The sequence below is a fragment of the Canis aureus genome, chromosome 16, assembly GCF_053574225.1.
Source record: "Canis aureus isolate CA01 chromosome 16, VMU_Caureus_v.1.0, whole genome shotgun sequence".
NCBI lineage: Eukaryota > Metazoa > Chordata > Mammalia > Carnivora > Canidae > Canis > Canis aureus.
Window position 1 is genome coordinate 37,022,798 of NC_135626.1, and position 20,910 is coordinate 37,043,707.

General features: G+C 55.7%; 1 protein-coding gene across 2 annotated transcripts; it reads left to right on the forward strand.

Moving 5' to 3' along the window:
* Positions 1–47: 47 nt before the first annotated feature.
* Positions 48–17,072, forward strand: OSBPL7 (oxysterol binding protein like 7). Of its 2 annotated transcripts, XM_077852965.1 has the most exons (24): positions 48–639; positions 1,809–1,920; positions 3,234–3,388; positions 3,520–3,645; positions 3,835–3,888; positions 4,513–4,626; positions 4,941–5,051; positions 5,170–5,287; positions 5,954–6,057; positions 6,419–6,511; positions 6,598–6,730; positions 6,813–6,907; positions 7,101–7,196; positions 8,356–8,493; positions 9,062–9,155; positions 9,826–10,073; positions 10,215–10,352; positions 13,626–13,689; positions 13,796–13,874; positions 14,968–15,112; positions 15,216–15,360; positions 15,448–15,574; positions 15,751–15,873; positions 16,023–17,072. In XM_077852965.1, the coding sequence occupies exons 3-24, from the start codon at positions 3,314–3,316 to the stop codon at positions 16,129–16,131; spliced, it is 2,529 nt and encodes an 842-aa protein (XP_077709091.1). In that variant the 5' UTR covers positions 48–639; positions 1,809–1,920; positions 3,234–3,313; the 3' UTR covers positions 16,132–17,072. The 2 variants fall into 2 exon arrangements, with proteins under 2 accessions (XP_077709091.1, XP_077709092.1); XM_077852966.1 differs by lacking the exons at positions 48–639; positions 1,809–1,920; positions 3,234–3,388; positions 3,520–3,645 and adding an exon at positions 4,353–4,399 and having other exon boundaries at positions 3,853–3,888.
* Positions 17,073–20,910: the final 3,838 nt, after the last annotated feature.

The window sequence follows — 20,910 nt, forward strand, 5'->3', positions numbered from 1 at the left end:
TCCTCTTTCTGTGTCCGAGGTCTCTTATCTCTCTGGGGCAATCCCACAAATGGCATCTCTTACACGTTTGTCCATTTCAAGGCAGCTGCCAGCTTTGCTCAGTCACTAACACGTCCCAGGTGATTCTGAGCAAGAGCTGGGGTAAACCAGAATTCTGTATTAATGAGGGGGTCTGGCGGCTCTCAAATGAGAGGCGTCATCCAAATCTTGGAGAACCAGAAGTCCCTAATGAAGGGGGAGAGAATGTTTAACTAGAAGCCAGTCTTTGTCCTTGATTGGAGTAGGGAAGATGGCTGTTGAACTTTCCTCCCAGACTTGGGGCAGTGCCACAGCTTCCTTAGCACTGGACAGACACCAATCTGGCGGTGAATATCTGCAGCAACTTTTCTGCGGTGTGGTCCAGGACAATTTCCCACAGTGCCCAGCACAGTGCCATATGCCCAAGGGATGCTCGATCAATATGAAGTGAATTAAAAGGCCGTTGAGGCTCCTGGATGTCAGAGCTGGTCTGGCTAGTGCTGCCCAGTGCTCTCCCTGACTCCCAGAACCCTGCCAAGTGCCAACAACACCCTCCTGGGACAGCAGGAGCAGTGCTGAGGTTCTGAATGATGAAGAAAACAGGCATCTCCTGAGAGATGTGTAAGATCCTGTAGGGTAAACCAAGGCCTGGGTGGGGCTGAGGTGGGCAGGGGGATGTGTGTGGCCCACATCGTTCCTGGATCAAAGAACCCTACATTGCATCCTTCACCTGCTGGTGATGCCTGAGGCCCCGCCATTAAAAACTCACTTCTTTCCAGAAGGCAGCTTCACTGTCCTTAAGACTATCAGTCCATTTCACATTCATTTTAATGAGGTTTAGGCCTTTGTTTCAAGATTTTATTATTTATTAAAAGAGCTCACATGAGTGGGGGTGGGTGGGTGAAGAGCAGAGGGAGAGAATCTTAAGCAGATGCTGTGCTGAGCACGGAGCCCTACATAGGGCTCATCCTCAAGACCCTGAGATCATGACTTGAGCCGAAAATCAAGAGTCAGACATTTAACCAACTGAGCCATCCAGGTGCCAAACCTGAGGTTTGGACCTTTCTTAAGAGCTGATTTAATTAGTACTGAACACAGTACTCCAGTAGAAGAGCAGAGATGCTCAGAAAGGGAGGCGTGGGGTACCTGAGTTGGCTCCAGCTAGCCCTTTCTAACAACCAGCTGGTCACTGCTGCAGACCCACTCCTGATCCAGAGACTCTGGGAGCTGGGGGTTGTGGGTTACGCCTCCAGCTCCCGTGGGTCCCGCCCTGGTGAGGCATCACCTGCAATGGCAGCCTCTGTGGGGCCGCTGCCTGGCCCTCCCCAGCCGTGGCTGCCCTGCTGACCGTGCTGTTGACACAGTCTACTGTGGTTCCCCAGGGGTGTACATCCCTTCCCGTCAACCCGATACCTCTGCTAGCTCCAAATTTTGCAATCTATTTTCAGATGTAAAACGAGAGGGGGGCGGTTAATAAGGAAATGGCCTTGGGTACTAACTGGGGTCAAGCCATGCTGTCTGAGTGAACCCTTTCCCACCACTGGCTTGAGGCCAGCAGCTCCCCAGGCCCCCACAATCTGTCTGGAACTGAGCCCAGTGGGGACTCTGCCCCCACTCCCAAGCTACCGCGGTGCTGGGGAGTCCGCTCAGCCCTGAGTCCTCCCGGGAGCAGGGGGGCAGAGCTGAGCGGCCGCCCGGAGCTTGGCGGGAGGAGGGGCCGGGGAGGGGGAGGTGGGGAGATCCGGCTGGAGGGGAGGCTCCAACGTCTCCTTCCTTCCTGGTTCCTGCAGCAGCTGCTGCCACTGCTCGGCTCCGTGAGGAGGGAGCGGGCCACTCGGAGACGGTGACTCAGAGGCAGAGCAGCGCGCGGGCCACGGAGCACTGGCGTCCATGGACCCTGGGGTAAGGGGGCTGCGCGGGCATCGGCTGACATTCCCTGGACAAGCTTCCTCCCACCTGAAGCTGGTGGGTCTGCCCCTCCGGAGACTGCGGGTGGGAATGGAAGTGGAGATGGGGCACCGACCTGGCTCACCCCGACCCCGCACCCTCTACTGACAGAGCGTCCCCCTCCTCCCGCCGGCCGTGAGGGGCCAGGATCCTCCGGGGCCAGGAAAAGGGCACAGGGGTACCCAAACACCAGAAGAGTTTGGGAACTTTCAATGGCCAGATGCAAGAGTTTCACCCCCGCCTCCCTCAGTCAGCCTCTTGCATTCGGTGCCCCTCCGTCCTGACCTCCTGGCCGCCACGGCCCCACCGTGTCCTGTCCCTTCCTGGCCTCAGCTCCTCAGGTGCTTGCTGCCTCCATTGGAAGATCTGAGCTGTTTGCCCAGCCTCGGGCCAGCCTCGCCCCTCTGGTCCCCTCCCTGTCTCACACACACGGAGCCTCATGCATTATTGATCTCCCCGTGGAGCCAGGATGGCCCGGGGCTGGTGCCAAGGGCGTCTGTGGGCACTGCTGCGGGACCTGTGTGGACCTTGGCATGTTCTTGGCCACCTTTTCTCTTGCACACAGTGCCTCCATGGGCCTGGTGCCCTGCTCTCTCTGGGTGGATGGTGCTTCTCAGGAGCCCCGGGGACTGGGATGATAGAAGGGAGGCTTTGGTCGGGGGACTGAGGGTCTCAGGCGAGCATCCTAGGGTGGAGGCATGGGGAGTGAGGGGGAGTGGGGCTGTCTCAGGCCTCAGTTTCCCCATGCAGAAATAGAGGATCTTGAGACCGTTGGTGGGGAGTTGGGATGAAGGGGTTTGGGGTGCTCTACGGAGGAATGTGGCAGAGGTGTCTCCAGCCCATGACAGCAGGTTGAAGGGATGTCTGGGGGTCCTGAAGGAGAAGCCTGATTGAGATCTTGTTTGTCCAGTCTTTGAATTCCTCTGTCCTTGTTTAGAGCTGCTTTTTTCACTCCCAGGGAATCCTCCAGAGAAAGCACTGAGTGTTTCCTAGAGCCTGAGATGTGGGCCCGAGGTGGGGCCGGGTGGACTTCTGTGGTTTTCTCTTGGCACCAGCTTGTGGGCTGTGTGCTCGTTCAGCTAGTTCACCTCTGTGAGCAGTGGCCGCAGCCGGAGGGTGTGGGCAGGGAGACTGGCCCAGGGTGTGGGGAAGGCACAAACTCGGAGAGGCCTGCCAAATGAGCTCTTAGCTCAGACAGTGCAGTAGGAGTTGGGGTGGGGAAGGTGATAGCAGGGTCTGTGCTAATGGGGTCTCCCTCTTGCTTCCAGGGTCCCCTCAGAACAAGGTGACATCCTTCTCCTTCCACCCTGTTCTACCTTCTCGTCAGGGAGTGGCTGCTCCCTTCTCCATGGACTTCCAAGAGAGGGTCCCTAACTCCTTGGCCGAGAACATTCAGTCTGCGAAGCTGAGCAGTGCCCAGCAGGTCTGGGGGGAGGGACGGGGTGGGAGGCAGGCAATGGGTGGCTAGAGCTTGGCCCTAAAGTTGGGGGGGGGGGGGCTTCCCACATGGTCACCTTCCCAGCAGCTCTCCTGACTCTCTGTCCTGGACTGCAGGCCTCAGAGCTGTGGGAGGTTCTAGAGGACCCTCGGGGAAGGCTGGGAGCAGAGGGTACCATGCCAGAGAGGCAGGAAGGCCACCTGCTCAAGAAAAGGAAGTGGCCTCTGAAGGGCTGGCACAAGGTAGAGTGGGCAGGGCAAGGGGAGGGGCCAGATGCTGGGGCAGGCCAGGCGGGAGGCGGGGGAGGGTGTGGGCAACCTAGGGAGTGCACGTGTGTGTACAGAAAAACAGTCCACATGTTTGCTTGCTCTCTCCTCATGCCCTTTCCTCTCTGCCTCCTGGGTTCTTGTTCCTTATGGGCAACATCACAGAGATACTTTGTGCTGGAGGATGGAATCCTTCATTATGCGACCACTCGGCAAGATGTAAGTCAGGGACCCTGCTGGGGGTTGTGGGATGAGTGTGGCCCCAGAATGCTCCCAGTAGGCAGAGGACTTCTGGAATCCACCAGGGCAGGGTCCGAATACCAGGTTCTCACACATTGCTGGGTGAGGGGTCTTGGGCACGTTCCTTCTCAGGGCCCTCAACAAACTTGTCTCTTAAGATGGAGAGAGTACGCTCTCCCATCTGTAGGGTTGTCATCTTGGTGAGGGCCTTTGGGACGGTGCCTGGCACAAAAATAAGTGCCCAGGAAACGGGAGCTTTATCATCTGTGTCTTCATCCCATTCCCGTGCTGGGAATAGGAGCTGAAGGCCTTTGCGCTCAGGCTGTTGCTTAGGTGGGGTGTTTGCCTTCTGGGCCTTGGGGGTCCCGGGAGTAGTTTTCCTGGCTCTGTGACTCCCTTGAGGTCAGAATGTGACTTGATGTAGCAGGGTGTTCTGTGTACAGGAGGCCGACCAACAAGTCCCTGCTGATACTGCGACTTGGGCCTCAGGGTGAGTCAGCTGCCCAGCCCTGGAGCCTAGAGTCATCTCTGGAAGATGGTGGCTCTGTGGTCCTGGGGACCTAAAAACAGTCCCATTTACCCCCTTCCAACCCTCCACTCCAGATCACCAAGGGAAAGCTTCATGGCTCCATTGATGTCCGACTCTCTGTCATGTCCATCAACAAAAAGGCCCAGCGCATTGACCTTGACACCGAAGACAACATCTACCACCTCAAGGTGACATTCCTGGGAGCCAAGTGGTGGCTTGGGTGCCAGCCTAGCAGAGACACCAAGGCACACAGGAGAGAGGATCTGTCCCTGAGGTTGAGGACTATACAGTGGCCAATGGCAAACTGCCTTTCTTGGTTGTCATGTAAATGAGGGCTCAGACACCTGGGGAAGCTAGGCTCTGCCTCCTGCAAGGAGCCTTTACACTAGCTGGGGACTACAGGGAGACACCCTCCCTGCCTGGGGATCAGAGCCCTGACTTCCTGCCCTGTGAAGCTGTCCTTCCTTTCATGCTTCCCTGCCCATCTCCATCACCTCTGCAGATCAAATCCCAGGACCTGTTCCAGAGATGGGTGGCCCAGCTTCGTGCCCACCGCCTGGCCCAGCGCCTAGACATGCCCCGAGGTTCACTGCCCGGCACCACTCACCGGAAGGTAAGAAGGGCCCTGCACAGGGGCAGTTGCCATGGGGACTCAGGGGTGGTGGCTTCAGGGAACCATGAGCCCTGGGGAGGTGGGCACTGCCCTGCCTTATCCTTGACTCACTGCACAGGTTCCTGGTGCCCAGCTTCCAGCAGCAGGCAGCGCCTCGGCTCTACCGGGGGTTGGACCTCGGGAGAAGGTGTCTTCCTGGCTGAGGGACAGTGATGGGCTTGACCGCTGCTCTCATGGTGAGGGGCCTGTAGCACTGCACCTCTGCAGGCAGAGCCCATGCTCTTGGGTCCAGGTGACATCAGCAGCCACAAGGAGGAGGACTGTTAGCTCCATCCCTGCCTCTGGGAACCTGGCTGATGGAGGAGATAGCCATGGCCTCCAAGTCAACTGGGTCTAGTCGAGCCTGCCCTGGGGAGCGCCAGTCTTAGAGAGGAGGGCAGGGCTTGTGCCCTAGGCACATAGACAGGACGCAGGGCCCGGACTTCCGAACAAGAAGATACAGAAAACCAGTACAGGGAGGGGTCCTGAGGAGTAGCGCCAGGGACGGGGCATGCTACAGAAGGTGGTTCCTGGAGTGAGCAGCTATGATGTCGGCCTGGGATGGTGAAGTGCCAGCCAGTGGGGACAGAAGGAGTCAGTCTGTGCGGAGGCAGCAGAGTTAAGGTGTGTTGTGGAGACAGTGGGGGTTGGGGGTGCCAGCCCTCAGGAAACCAGTGTGAAGCCAAACCAGGGGTGAGAAGTGGGAACTGCTTTGGGCTCGTGGGCTGAGGAGGGGGATAGAGTGTCAGAGTTTCTATGGCTGCCGGGTAGAGTGTTTGGAGGAGGAAGGGAAGCTGAGGGACAGATTTTGGGGTACCTGGTCAATGTTGGGAAAGGGACTTCGTAATTTATTTTTCCCGCAGAGCTCTCTGAGTGTCAGGGGAAGCTCCAGGAACTACACAGACTCCTCCAGAGCCTGGAGTCCCTGCACCGAATCCCCTCGGCCCCTGTAATCCCCACGCACCAGGTGAGAGCCATGGGAGGAGGCAGGGTCTTGTTCAGGGGACTCTTCTGCTTGATGCCCTCATGTCCACCACTGCCCTGGGACAGATCCCCAGTCCCCTTGTATGTGAAGTTCCCTGGAGAGCCATGTATCTGCCTAGTGGACCCACGTCCCATATCCAGACTGTCTTGGGGCTGTCTGCCTCTTTGGGGTGACCCCTACCTGTGGCACACACACATTTCTGGGGTGTCCGTCTTCTTCCTCTGGGATGTCAGATGTCTCTGAGGCCCCCTCCATGGCCATCTGTCTCCCTCCTGGCTTTTGTGGTTGCTGCCCATCTCCTCACCCTGACTGAGACTCACCCCCCCGCCTCCCCACTTGCCAGGCCTCAGTGACAACCGAGAGACCCAGGAAAGGGAAGCGCACCAGCCGCATGTGGTGCACACAGAGCTTTGCCAAGGACGACACCATTGGACGGGTGAGGCGGGTGTGGACACAAGGTCACTCGGTGGGATGTCCTGAAGAAGGAGGCTGTCACCTCCGACCCCTGCCCTTCACCTACAGGTCGGTCGTCTCCACGGCTCTGTTCCCAACCTGTCCCGCTACCTGGAGTCCCGGGACTCCTCAGGCCCTCGTGGGCTGCCGCCTCCAGACTACGCCCACCTGCAGCGGACTTTCTGGGCCCTGGCCCAGAAGGGTGAGTGTGTGCAGGAGGGGCAGCTGGGAGCAGGCAGGGAAGGGGAGAGGGAGAGGAGTCTGATGCGTGCCCTGCCCCACAGTGCACAACTCCCTCAGCAGCGTCTTGGCTGCCCTCACTGCCGAATGGGACCGACTCAAGGACCTGCACCAGGGCTCAGAGCTGTCACGGACAGGGGTGAGGCTCAGGGACCGGGGAGCTGTGGGAGGAGAGGGCTTGAGTCTGAGAGAGGCGCATAGGCCTGGGGGTGAGAGCAGAGCTGGGCCTGGGGAGAGCGTGGTTGGCAAAGGCAGTGGGTGCAGAGATTGGTGTGGTAGGGTGGGGAGGGTTTTGTCCTCCTGGCCCCTGGCCCCTTACCTTCTCCCTGCAGGTCTCTGAGGCCTCAGGTGGCCCAAGGCGCCTCCACTCCCTCTCCGTGTCCTCAGACACCACTGCCGACTCCTTCAGCTCCCTCAACCCTGAGGAGGTAGGAGCCAGGCTGGGCTGTGGGGACCATTTCTTCTGTACCTTCTTCCACAGCAGAAGTGAAGGCCCAGCTGGTCTTCAGCCCCAAAACAATGCCCAGAAATCCTAGCTCCATCCCCTTTCCTATAACATTGGCAGCAGCCTCATTGTGGTCATTCCTGCCCTGCCAGTGTACAGAGTGCTTTTACTGTTAATTTGGGGTCCCCTGAGGCCATGATCCTCAAATTCATGGTGGAGAAAACAGAGACTCATATAATCTGACCAATGGGGGCCCAGGCTCCCACAGTTGCAGACTGGGGGGACTAAGAATCAAATTGACATGAGGCAGGCTCGCCAGTCAGAGCAGCAGGACTTGGGATGATCAGAGAAAAGGAAGTGCACTTAGAGCAAGGACAATGATATAAAAGGCTTGCTGTAGGAGTTTCTCACAATTGGAACTTCTTCGTGGAGCTAGAAGCTACCACTCACATAGTGACTACAACATGTGGCAACTCACAGGTTCTTTGAGACTCTTTTTAGCAAGTTCATTGGAAATATAAAAGGACCCATGTAATTAATTCACGTACCAAGAAAAAAAGAGACCCATATACGTGTGATAAAAATTACTATGTTAGTAATTATAGAAATGCAAATTTTCATTTTTCTTTTATCAAGGTGACAGATGTTTCTTCAGTGATAATTTGGAATCTTGATGAGCATGCAATAAAATAGATCAGTGACTGCCAGAAGAAAAAAAGAACTAAAAACAAAAACCAGAAAAACTGGGACTTAGGTGTTCTGAGCAGACTCGGGGGCCAGGCTCCACGGGTTTCAGTTTGGCTTTGTCGCATGCCGGCTTTGTGAGCCTGAGCCTCGGTGTCCCAATCTGCAAATTGGGAGGGGGGAATCATAATTACACCCACTGCATCGGATGAGGGTCAGGATGGATTGTGTTCCTATACACGGAAGCCTTGGACCCAGGCTCAGAGTCTGTGCCCAGGCAGGAAGAGCAGCTGTAATGGAACCCGTGTTTCTATGCTTCCAGTTCATTCCATCATACCTTCATATTCCCGTCTTCTGCTCAGCAGGCTTTCAGACTCAGGCAGTGAGCCCCAAGGTGCTTCCCTCTCAAGGGAACTGTCAGGCTGGGGAGCCCTGCCTGACACCTATCCTTCCCACAGCAAGAAGCTTTGTACATGAAGGGGCGGGAGCTGACCCCCCAGCTGTCCCAGAGCAGCATCCTGTCCCTTGCTGATTCCCACACAGAGTTTTTCGATGCCTGTGAGGTTCTCCTCTCGGCTAGCTCTTCTGAGAATGAGGTGAGTTGCGGGGGGAGGGCAGGACGCTGGGAAAATTGGATGGGGTACAGAGAGACTAGTATTTGTAGATTCCCAAATACTTTCCTAACGCCCTGGCTGCTATCTCTGGTAACATGTCCAGACCCACTGGGTTTATGTGGCCCTGCTCAGAAATCTCTGCTGGTGACCCTTCCTCCAGTTTGGTGTGCTTTATCCACATTGGGTTCTCCGGAGACTGCTGCCTCAGCCCCATCCCAGCCATCCTCCTGCGAGCCCATCAGCCCCTGCACTCCCCTGACCCCTGCCCCTCAGACCCTGGATCTCAGCGATGCCCTGCTGCCCTTTCCTTGTGTACCACCAAGTCCCTGAGCTTTCTCCCCACAGTGGGAGGGCCAGGTGTTCCCCTCCCAAAGTGGCAGTGCACACTCCATGATGCCGGTCTTGCGGCTCAGACCCTCCCCCACCCCAAATACATGTCTTCCCCCTTCCCATCAAAGGACTAGCTGGGCAGAGGCTTGTCAGGCCCTGGGCATTGCCCAGCTGCCTGGAGAGGCCTGGTCTGCCCGGCCTGTCATCTGTCCTGGCCCAGGGCTCAGAGGAGGAGGAGTCGTGCACGAGTGAAATCACCACCAGTCTGTCCGAGGAAGTGCTGGACCTCAGGGGAGCTGACCACTATCAGAAAGGTGCTGCTGGGTGTGCAGCTGTGGAGGGGCTGAGGAGGGGTAGAAAGGGTATTTGTCTACCACCCAGGCCCCTTGGGAGGCAGTCTCTTGTGGTGACGGGTGGGCTGATAGCTTTGGATGCCAACTCCAGAAGTGATCTCAGGAGAGGAGGAAGGCTAAGCTATGAGCTACAGAATGTTCCAGGAGTGGCTCCGTGGGTGGGTCTGGCTCAGGCCTGGGGGCTAGCCTCCAGTGCAGTCTTCTGAGAAGTTTCACATAGGGCAGAAGCCCCCACCTTGCCTCTCTGTAGCAGCGTGGCTTTGGACATGTCATTTTACTTTTTGGAGCCTGTTTCCACACCTATAAAATGGGCTGAATAATCTCTATGGTGGCTTCAATTTCTGTGTTTATGTAGGGGAGCGGAAGGTTAGGGCAGGGACTCAGGAGGGGCTTCTGGGGTGCAGGGTTCCAGCAGTGGGGACCTCCCTCTCTGAGTGGTTCTTGGTCCAGCTGCCCCCCTAAGTCCCCGGTTCAGCTGCCACTGGCTTCCCAGCTGCCCCGGCCTGCACTGAGTCCAGAGGGGGGCTTGGGAGTGACTCTATCTAGGAGCCCCTCTGTGAGTGGGGGCGGGGCGTGCCTCGGGCTGGCCTGTGCCCCAGGGAGCGAGAGTGACGTGTCGGGTGGGCCCCAGGGGCATGTGTTCCAGGGCGAACTGCAGGACCCCCACGACGCCGCTGCCTGCCAGCGGCCAGCGGGCCAGGAGCCGACGTGAGCCTATGGAACATCCTGCGGAACAACATCGGCAAGGACCTGTCCAAGGTGTCCATGCCTGTGCAGCTGAACGAGCCGCTCAACACCCTGCAGCGGCTCTGCGAGGAGCTGGAGTACAGCAGCCTCCTGGACCAGGCCAGCCGCACGGCCGACCCCTGCGAGCGCATGGTACCTCGCACCTCCCAGCTGGGCTACTCCTGACTTCAGCCCAGGATCCAGTCCCTGCAGGTGGTGGGGTGGAGCCTCGCCTCCTCTGACCCCACCCCCACTCCAGCACCCAGCAGCAATTCCCTGCCCTTCCCCCCGCAGGTGTACATCGCGGCCTTCGCTGTCTCTGCCTACTCGTCCACGTACCACCGAGCAGGCTGCAAGCCCTTCAACCCTGTCCTGGGGGAGACCTATGAGTGCGAGCGGCCTGACCGGGGCTTCCGCTTCATCAGTGAGCAGGTGTGGGCCCCTGAAGAAGAGGGTAGCCTCATGGGGCCCTGGGGCAGGGAAGCACCCAGGCTTCTGAGGGGCCAGGGCTTGGAGAGGGGCGCTGGCTCTGTGCCCGGCACTGTGCCACATGGCGGGGGCAGGGGCAGAGGACTCTCTGCTCCGGAAGCTCCCTGCTGAGGGTGGCCAGGACCCAGAAGCTCACAGGCTGCTATTCAACCCCACCTGGGAAGACAGGCTCTAGAGGCCGATCTTGAGCTAAGTCTTGAGGGGGGAGGAAGTGAAGTGCGGCTGGGAGTACCATGAGGAAGGTGGGGGTGGAGAATGGGATGCTCCAGGCAGTGTAAAGGGACAGATGGAGCATGTTTAGGAAGAGTAAGAGATGCAGCTGGAAGACAAGACGGGTCCAAACTCTGAGGATCCCTGTAGGTGAAGTGCTTGTTTTCAAATGCTGAAGGCAATGGGGAGTCATTGGAGGGTTTTAGGCAGTGGAGTGACACGCTTCTAGTTGCACTGTATAAAGAACACTCAGGCCGTAGTGTGCGGATGGGTCAGAGAAGGCCAATAGGAGGCCATTGTGGTCACCCCTTTAAGAGCTGCTGAGGACCTGTACTTAGCCTGTGGCAACCGGGTTGCGTGGACATTAGATTCAGGAGCTGTTTTGCATTGATCTTGATGGGACTTGGTGGTCAACAGAATGTTGTTACACATAAGAGAGAGGGGAGATGGTCAATGATAGGGAAAAGTCGGGCTTGGCCTTGAATTTATGGTTTGGGGGATTTGGCAGGTATGTGGCAGAGCCAATGAGCAAGATGGAAAGGACATGAGGAAGGTAACAGAATTAGGGAGGCTCCTTGTCTGTGTGGGCTTGACTTCCAGGAGGAGATGTCCAGTAGGCCCTGGGCCACATGAGCTTGGAGCTCCTCAGGGAGCTGGCAGCCCCAGAGTCACCAGCTTAGAGGATGGGTGACATCATGGGTGGCTCCAGGGACAGGGTGTGGAGGGGAGGCGGCAGGGAAGGCAGAGGAGCTCTGAGGCCAAGGGAGTGGGCAGATGGTCCACAGGACTTTAAGGAGGTGTCATTGGTTTACTGACTGAGGGAGGCTTTAGAGAAAGCCTGGGGGCCAAGGCTGGGTTACAGTGGGTGTGTACTAAGAAGTAAAATAGAGAAGAATGCTACTTAAAAAAAAATTAAGGTAAATGAGGCACCTGGCTCGGTCAGCTGGTAGAGCATGCAACCCTCAATCTCAGGGTTGTGAGTTCAAGCCCCATGTTGGGCAAAGGGATTACTTATAAAAATAAAATTAGGGATACCCGGGGGGCTTAGTCAATTAAGTGTCTGACTCTTGGTTTCAGCTCAGGTTATGGTCTCCGGATCGTGAGATTGAGCCCTGTGTGGGGCTCTATGCTCAGTGGGGAGCCTGCTTGGGATTCTCTCTCTCCCTCTGCCTCCCACCAGCTCATGTGTGAGCTAAGTAAATAAGTAAATAAATAAATAAAATTAGATTAAATTAAAATAGAGAAAAATGCAGATTATTTCCAAAAGATTTTACCAGGAGGGAAAAAGGATTTCAGCCAGAGGCAGGGATAAAGAGTTGAAGTGTTTTTTTGTTTTGTTTTGTTTTTTGGTTTGTTTAGATTTTAAATGTTGTTAGTTTTGTTTTTTAAGATTTTGTTTATTCATTTGAGAGAGAGACGGACAGAGAAGACAAGTAGGGGGAGGAGGGAGAGGGAGAGGGAGAAGCAGATTCTCTCTGAGAGGAGAGCCTGACATTGGACCTGATCCCAGGACCCCAAGATCATGACTGAGCTGAAGTCAGACGCTTCACCGACTGAGCTACCCAGGCACTCTAGATTTTAAATTTTTTTAGTGAAAAGTTCACACAGTCCAATAGTACGGTAGAAAATGACTCCCAACTCACCCTTCTGAGAGGACTGCTGCTGCCACTGTTGGTTTTGTGCATCTGTGATCAAAGGGGTGTGTGTATGGAAAAGAAAGGTTTACTCTTTTTTCAAAAAATACTTTATTTATTTATTTAGAGACACAGAAATAGGGCAGGTGTTGGGAGGAACAGAGGGACAAGCCGACTCCGCACTGAGTGAGGAGCCGGATGCAGGGCTCCATCTCAGGATCCTGAGACCATGACCTGAGCCTAAACTAAGAGTCGGTCACTTAACCAACTGAACCACCCAGGCACCCCAAGGTTTACTCTTTTTTAAGATGGAAGAACAGGAGTTATTTCTACATATAGAGAAAGAGAAATACAGAGGGAAGGGCTGCAGGACAGAGGGGAGGGAGGAGGGAGGAACCTGCAGGAAGGGGTGAGAGGCAGCAGGAGGAGGAGGGGGCCTGGGCCTGGCAGTGGGTTCAGGAGGCTGGGGTCAACGTGGGAGCCGTAAGTTGGTAGAAGGAGTTGCCAGCTCTGCTCTCCCTCTGATTGTGTGTGTGTGGGGGGTTAATGTGGTTTGAAGGGGACAGATTGGGTGTCAGTCCTCAGAGGAGGATTAGGCGCAGGTGTGGACACAGTGTAGAATTAGAAGTTCCCACTGTGTGCTCTGTGTGTTCTGTGGCCCAGTGGCAGTGTCTAAAGGTCAGGGAACCAGGGACCAGAGGAGGGAACAACAGGGAACCAGAAGAGGCCATGCTAGGGGTTGTGGCAAGTTGGGGCTGCGGGTTGTCAAGAGTACTGGGTGAGAGAGTGGAGGTGATGGAGCGATCCCAGCCAGGTGGGAAGAAGGTGAAGCTGGGGCGATGGGCCACGACAAAGCAGAGCAGTAGGAAGTCTTGGGAGGAGCCATGGGCCACAGGGAAAGGGGAGGGGGCAAGGCCGCGGGCTGTGGGATACCCAAGTTCAAGTTCCAGATACAGAACCGTTCCAAGGAGGACAAGGCCAGGCTTTTCCAAGGCTGTGGTGTGGAGGCTGTGACAGTACTGAAAGAGAGGATGTTGAGGGAGAGGGTCCTCGGGAGGGCTGGCTTTCAGGCAGGGCACAGGGGAGGACCCACCTGTCACTGCTGGAGGACTTGATAGGCCGGAACACGGGTTCTAGGGCTTTGGGAGGAGTGAATGAGAAGAGGGATCATGAGACCTCATGAGAAGAGAGAGAACCAGAGAATTTGGGGTGGTGACCAAGGCTAACAGAGACAAGAGCCCTGGAACTAACTAGTCTTCTGGGTTGAAGGGGATCTGGGGATGGGGGTCGGGGACTTTGGGAAGCTGTGGGGTCAGGAGCAGACCCCACGGTCCTCAGGGGCAGATTCAAGAGGCCTCCTCTGCTCACCAAGGTCTCCCACCACCCCCCCATCTCGGCGTGCCATGCGGAGTCAGAGAACTTCATCTTCTGGCAAGGTAAGGAGTGGGGAGCTTGGGGGGGGCGGGTGTGGGGGTGCAGGGCACGTGGTGAGGGCCATAACATTGTCTGGTCTAATTTCTCCCTCTCCCAACCCACCTCCAGACATGAAGTGGAAGAACAAGTTCTGGGGCAAATCCTTGGAGATCGTGCCTGTGGGGACGGTCAACGTCAGCCTGCCCAGGTGTGTTCCTAGGTTCCTAGGTGCTCAGCAGCTGGGCTCAGCCCACAGGCCACCCTCCAGGCTGGGGTGATGAGGTGGGAGGGACAGGATAGAAAGGGCTGGCCAGAAGCTGCTTGAGGTGGGTCAGTGTCTATACATTTACACCTGTATTTACAGTGTTATGTATGAAGAAAGGTGAAAAATCTTAGCATAGTAGAGCTGGGAGGGCCCATCGAGGTCATCTGATGCAGTGACTTTCACACTCTTTTGACCGTGACTCACAGTAAGAAATGCAGTTGAGACTTCACGCCAATGCACAGGCACACCCATACACACACATCTCCACAGAAACTAAGTGGATCTCAGGACTGAAATACCTTATTAGCTCATGTCATTTTATAAGTGGGGACCGCAGCCAGAGTGAGAAGGGGGCCTGCCTGGCAGAGGCCGGTCCACAGGCAGGAGGATCCCCGGCTTCCGAGTCAGAAGTCCTGGCCGGGAGTCTTGATTCTATCACTTCATAATTACGTGAGCAACAAAGAGACTTGATGCCTCCCAGCCTCTTGAATCTGCTCTTCTATAAAATAAGAATAGTGAGGGCAGCCTGGGTGGCTCAGCGGTTTAGCGCTGCCTTCAGTCCAGGGCGTGATCCTGGAGTCCCGGGATCGAGTCCCACACTGGGCTCCCTGCATGGAGCCTGCTTCTCCCTCTGCCTGCCTCAGCCTTTTCTTCTCTCCCTCTCTCTCTGTGTGTCTCTCATGAATAAATAAATAATCTTAAAAAAAAAAAAGACTAGTGAGTAGTACCCAGTAGAAGTCAGGAGTAAGGAGGACAGTACATGTGACCAGACCTACCCTGGTCCCTGGCACCTAAGGGCAGGGACTCTTGTCTATGTATTTATCCCCATGACTTTGGCTCTCAGAAGCTTTATCAAGTGAGTGGAGACGTGTCGGCTCAAACAGCAGTGACAGCTTCTCTGCTTTATGGATATGTGATCCTTTATGACAGAGGCAGAACTGGGACCCCACAGACCCATATGACCCGCTCCCTGGCTCGGGGTGGCACTTGTTCCCTGGGGCCGGTCAGCTGCCCTCCCCCGCTCCATCTCTCTCAGGTTTGGGGACCACTTTGAGTGGAACAAGGTGACGTCCTGCATTCACAACATCCTGAGCGGCCAGCGCTGGATCGAGCATTATGGGGAGGTGCTCATCCGGAACACGCAGGACAGCTCCTGCCACTGCAAGATCACCTTCTGCAAGGTGGGCGTAGCACCCCAACCCTGCCTGTCTGCCCCCAGTGGCTCACCCCAGGGGAAGGGGCAGGGACATGCCCCTAAGTCCCCTGCCCCCACCCCCACTCTAGGCCAAGTACTGGAGCTCCAACGTTCATGAGGTGCAGGGTGCCGTGTTCAGCCGGAGTGGCCGTGTCCTTCACCGCCTCTCTGGGAAGTGGCATGAAGGGCTCTACCGGGGGACCCTGCCTGGCGGTCAGTGCATCTGGAAACCCAGTAAGTATGGTGGTCAGGGAGGGCCAGGCAGGGCTGAAGGCAGCTACGACACAGTCCACCTGCCCCAGCCCCATGCCTTCCCACCAGACTCAATGCCCCCAGACCATGAGCGAAACTTCGGCTTCACTCAGTTTGCCTTGGAGCTGAACGAGCTGACTGCAGAGCTGAAACGGTCCCTGCCTTCCACGGACACACGGCTCCGGCCAGACCAGAGGTCAGTGGCACGTGGGACCCACCCTAAAACCACTGGGCTCCCCCCTACCCCGCCTGGGTTTCCACAGAGCTGTGCCTAGCCTTCCTCTTGGAGCCGCTCAGGGGGCACAGCTGGGCGGGGGATCGAGGCCTGGGGTCTGAGGGGACCCATCCACTGACTGCCGTCTGGAAGCTCAGGTACCTGGAGGAGGGGAACATCCAGGCTGCTGAGGCCCAGAAGAGAAGGATCGAGCAGCTTCAGCGGGACAGACGCAGAGTGATGGAAGAAAACAACATCGTTCACCAGGCTCGCTTCTTCAGGTAACTCTGCCCTCTTCCTGGGTGTCTGCAATCCAGGCTCCTCTTTGCCTCCCCTGGCACCTTCTTGCTTTGCTTGGGGCCGGCTGTGGAAGGCAGCACCCGGGAATCTTGGCCTTCATTCTAGATGTTCACCCCTCTCCTTCCTCCAGGCGGCAGACAGACAGCAGTGGGAAGGAGTGGTGGGTGACTAACAACACGTACTGGAGGCTGCGGGCCGAGCCAGGCTACGGGAACCTGGATGGGGCCGTGCTCTGGTAGCCCTGGCCTTTGGGGGCAGGAGGCTCACACTCCTTCTTCCTGCCTCTGCCCCCCATGGACACACGGGTGAGGCCAGGCTCCCTCCCTCACTGCCCTGGAGACCAAAGGGGCAGCCCTGGCCCTGACTCTGTCCCCTCTGCCGGCCAGAGGGGCTGCATCTCAGCCTGTTGCCCACCCCAGGTTTGGGGTGGGAAGCAGGATCTGTGCTTCCCCAGTCTCGTTTCCCTGGACAACCAGCATGTACGCCCCTTCTTGCTCTGTCATTTCCCCTTCTCACCCCCTTGGGGTACTTGGGGGAGACTCCCGGCTCTCCAGGATCTGTTCCCCATACAGTGCCTTCCTAGGACACAGGGGATCCCTTGATGCTCCCAGGCTTCCTATGCCCAGGGCTGGCCCCAGCTGTGCTGTTGGAGTGAAGGAGTGAAGGAGAAGAGACAGCCTTTTCTTCCATCCCCGTCCCTCCCAATCCCCCCCTCCAGCATCTTCTCCCCCATGCCCTGGTCCAGCAGGGCTCTCTTTGCTTGGTCCTTGGCAATCTCTCCTATCCCCCTGGATCCCCTTCTCCCAAACTGCTAAATGCCTGCGGCTTCCAGCTCCTTTGGCCTCGTCTTCAAACGGTTCCCTTCAGTCGCGGCTCAGCAGTTCCCCCCCGAGTGGATGAGGCCTGTCCAAGAGGCAGGGAGCCAACTGAGTGGACAGGGTGCCTGGCCTCAGACCCACTGGGAGTGAGTGTGCACGTGTGAGAGTGCGAGTTTGTGTAGGAGCGTGTGCATGTGTGCGTGTGCCCGCGTACTGCTTGCAGGCGAGCAGGGTTCCCCATGTAGCCTGGACCCCGTGCTGGGCGTCCGTCACGGTTGCTGCTCATTTCCGCACGGTCTGCCTCTGATGAAGGTGAATCGCAGTGACATTCCAAGCTCCAATAAAGACTGTCCCAAACTTTGGCCTGAGACCATTCATTTCAAAGCACATATGCACGGGGCACCTGGGGGGCTCAGTGGGTTAAGCATCTGACTCTTGGTTTCCCCTCAGGTCATGATCTCAGAGTCGGGAGATAGAGCCCCACCCTGGGTGTAGAGCCTCCTTAGGATTCTCTCTCCCTCTCCCTCTTCTCCTGCCCCCCCTACTCCCCCCCCCCCCCGTAAAAGAAAGAAATAAAAATAAAAACACATATGCACAAGCTCAGTGGAGACCCACAGCTACCCACTCACCTGCGCTAAAAATCCTATGTCCTCTTTCCCTTAATCCTCACATCCTGTCCGTTGTCTCAGATGCCTCGCCTCTGGCCCCTTCTCTGGATTGCCCCTTGCTTAGGCTGGGCCCTTTGCAGCCCCTGCCTGGACTATCCCCTTGAAGCCCCTCAGGGAACTTCCATTTTAATGCTGACTGGTTGTTTTTTTTTGTTTTTTTTTTTGTTTTTTTTTTTTTTTAAGATTTTATTTATTTGAGGTAGAGAGGGAGAGCACAGAGGGAGAGGGAGAAGCAGGCTCCCCACAGAGCAGATTGTCCGACGTGAGGCTTGATCCCAGGACCTTAAGATCATGATCCGGGGCTGAAGGCAGACGTTCAACCAACTGAGCCACCCAGGCACCCCTAATGCTGACTTTTAGGGTGCTGTTTTATAAGAGGAGATAGGTTGCCTCATGCCTGCTTCAAATACATCCATTGCTTCTGAATACCTAGAGGAGAAACCTATACTCTTCAACCAGACCAAAAACTGTGTGGCGCTGTCTCCCTCTGGTACAGAGTGCTGACCCCCACCCCCAGCATCTATGGTCAGGTCTCTTCCCACTCCAGATTGATGAGTGTTCAAGGAGAGGTGGGAGTTGGGGGGCGGGGTGGAAGGGACCAAAGAACAAGTTTTGCTCTCCCCACCCAACCCAAAACAGTTCAAATCCCAGCTCTGCTACCAAAGCTGTGTGGTTTTCTTGGTCAAGTGCCTTCCCTGTCAGTTTGGAGACTTCATTCCCTTCTTCCGGCTTCTTTTATGTCAGAGGAGAATACATGGGAAGTGGCCCAGTCTCCTGATCTCATTAGCTGTCTCTTAGCCCCTCACCCTGTCCCACTGCAACAATGGGCCCCCCAAGCCCTGCTCTGGTTTGATGGATGTGTCAAGAGCGAGCCCCACTTTCCCTGGGTGGGAGTGTGTGTGGCAAAAACAGAGGGGACCCCTAAACTATGGCAGCCCTTCCAATCCTGCTCCTTTTCTTCTCCCCTCCCTCCCCACATTTCCACAGTTTATTTCCAGAGGGTGTGAAAGTTAAAACAAATACACTCATCCTGACACCATGTACCAGAGAACCTCAACCCATTCCAAAAAAAGCCAAAGCTTGCACATATTCTGGTTTTTTAAATACAGGGTCCACTGCCCTCCTCCCCAACCCTTTCCACTAAGAGCAACACAGCCTCCGGCTGGCCAGCTTACATTCCACTTGCACATATTTTAAGAACTGGAGTTCCAAATAGACTGAATTCCAAAGTTAGTTTTCTTTCTTTTTTTTTTTAAAGATTAAAAAAATTTTTTTATTTATTCATGAGAGACACACAGAGAGGCAGAGACACAAATAGAGGGAAAAGCAGGCTCCATGAAGGGAGCCCCATGCGGGATTCGATCCCAGGACCCCGGGATCGTGACCTGAGTCAAAGGCAGATGCTCAACCACTGAGCCACCCAGGCACCTTAAAAGTTATTTTTCAAATGGAGATAAGAGACTAGGAACTTCTTTGCCCATGGGAACCAGGCCCTCTGTGGCCCGAACAGCATCTTCCCCCAGCCCCAGCTGCCAGCTCACTGGCAAGAGAATGGGCACATTGGTTTTACTCCTGTGGTGGCACTCCCTGCCAGAGAGCTGTTGTCTTCTTAGAAACTCTCTCCCTCTGGCCAAGGTATGGTGGGTCATCCCTGACAGGGTGCTCAGGCCAGGCTGAGGGGGGTCTGGAGCTTTGGCCCAGGGCCATGCTCTGTGGACAGTACGTGCAGGTCCCAAAGCAACCATGGGTACAGAGGACAGTGGTAGCCTTTCAGCTTCTGGGAAGACAGGTGTGGGGGGTGCTCAAGTCTGGTCTGAGGAAGGAATGGTGGGCCCCATTCTCAAGCCTATCTCAGTCTAATCTGGTGACATCCAGGAGCACTGCTCACCATTGGGCTTGGGGCAGCCCACCACAGACCTGGACCTCCCAGTCTTGGTTGGAGGATATGGTGGGTCTGGGGCAAAGGGGAGGAATATGGGTTTAATGGCCCCACATCTCAACTTGGGAAAGGTGCAAAGCAGAACACACCCAGTTTGTAAAGCCGGGGACCTACTTCCCTGGATGAGTAAAGGTCAGAACTTGAGAAGCAGGGAAACATTGTGGCCCAAAAAAGTGGCAGAGGGAGAGGAGGAGGCGCACAAGAGGTATGAGTCCTTATCTCATCCACTCTGGGCCCTCCAGCCCCAACCTCTCCATCCAAAGGGAGGTAAAAATGGCCTTTAATTTTTAAAAAAATTTTTAGAGATTTTATTTAATCATGAGAGACACGGAGAGAGAGGTAAAGACACAGGCAGAGGGAGAAGCAGGCTCCCTGTGGGGAGCCCGATGTGGAACTCGATCCCAGGACCCTGGGATCATGACCTGAGCTGAAGGCAGAACTCAACCATTGAGTCACTCAGGTGCCCAAAAATGGCCTTTTAAAATTTAGCTCTTGCATAGCTGATGGGGACGCCTGGGTCACCAGGGGCAAAAAGGCCAAGAATACGTATGCCTCTCAAGTTCCCTGAATTTTCTGAAAAAACAGGTGGTTTAGGGTGTGTGTGCATGTGTCTGTAAGAAACCAGAGACAGGAAACACTGCTGAGCCAGCCAAGGAACTAGGTGTCAAAGATAAACACAGGCAGACATTAAAGGGGTGAAAACAGATTTTATTCAGTAACTGCTGACAGTGGGGGGGAAGAGCTGAGCTTCCTTCAATCTGTGCAGAGGTGACTGGGCATTTCAAGGGAGGAGGGATGAGGGATGAAGGTGAAGGGAGGAGGGAGGGGTGAGCAGCGGCTCCAGTAGTCAGAGAAGTAAAATCCAACAAAGGATTGGCCAGTGTAAATGCAATTAGGCAAGGGGTGCCCGCTAGCTGGCAACGATCAAAGTCCAGATTCTCTCCTCCCACAGAGACTGGGAGACAGGCCATATCCTTCTTGATGGCCACATTTCAAAGGAATGGCTTTTAGGTCCTTGAGAAAGACACTCCTGAGTTGTAGGAGATACAAGCAAACCTCAAAGGGACAGAGGAAGGAGTCATAATTATAAGCCCTTTTAGGCAAATGCTCTAAGAAAGGTAAGTCAGGGGCCTATCAGCAGGTGTTTGCTAGAACAAACACTAAATTCTCCCGGCAGTATTGAGTTCTCTCAGGCACTTTAGAGAAGGTTTGGGGTCATCCTAGGGACATTCTAGGGATATGGCCTTATGCTTTTGTACCCTGTGCTAGAGTTTGGTGCAGGTGGTTGAATGGATTTGTCATATGCTGGGTTCTGCAGTTCTCACGGGCACTTCACGTCCCCTCCTTGAGATCAGAGTGAGGACCTGATCCCCCTGAGGCTGGAGTGGATGTTCACAGCAGAAGGAGGCCAACAGGCCCACACTTGCCTCCCTGCTTCACCTGATGGCATGTACCGAGGTGGATGGTGTAGGGGCTCCCCTCACTCTGCAGCAGAAGGTAAGCAGTGGGAGCAGTGGCGGGTGCCCCGAGATCCTGACTGACGCCATCGTACAAAATCCTGTTTGCAGAAAGGATTCCTTCCCTGTACACTAG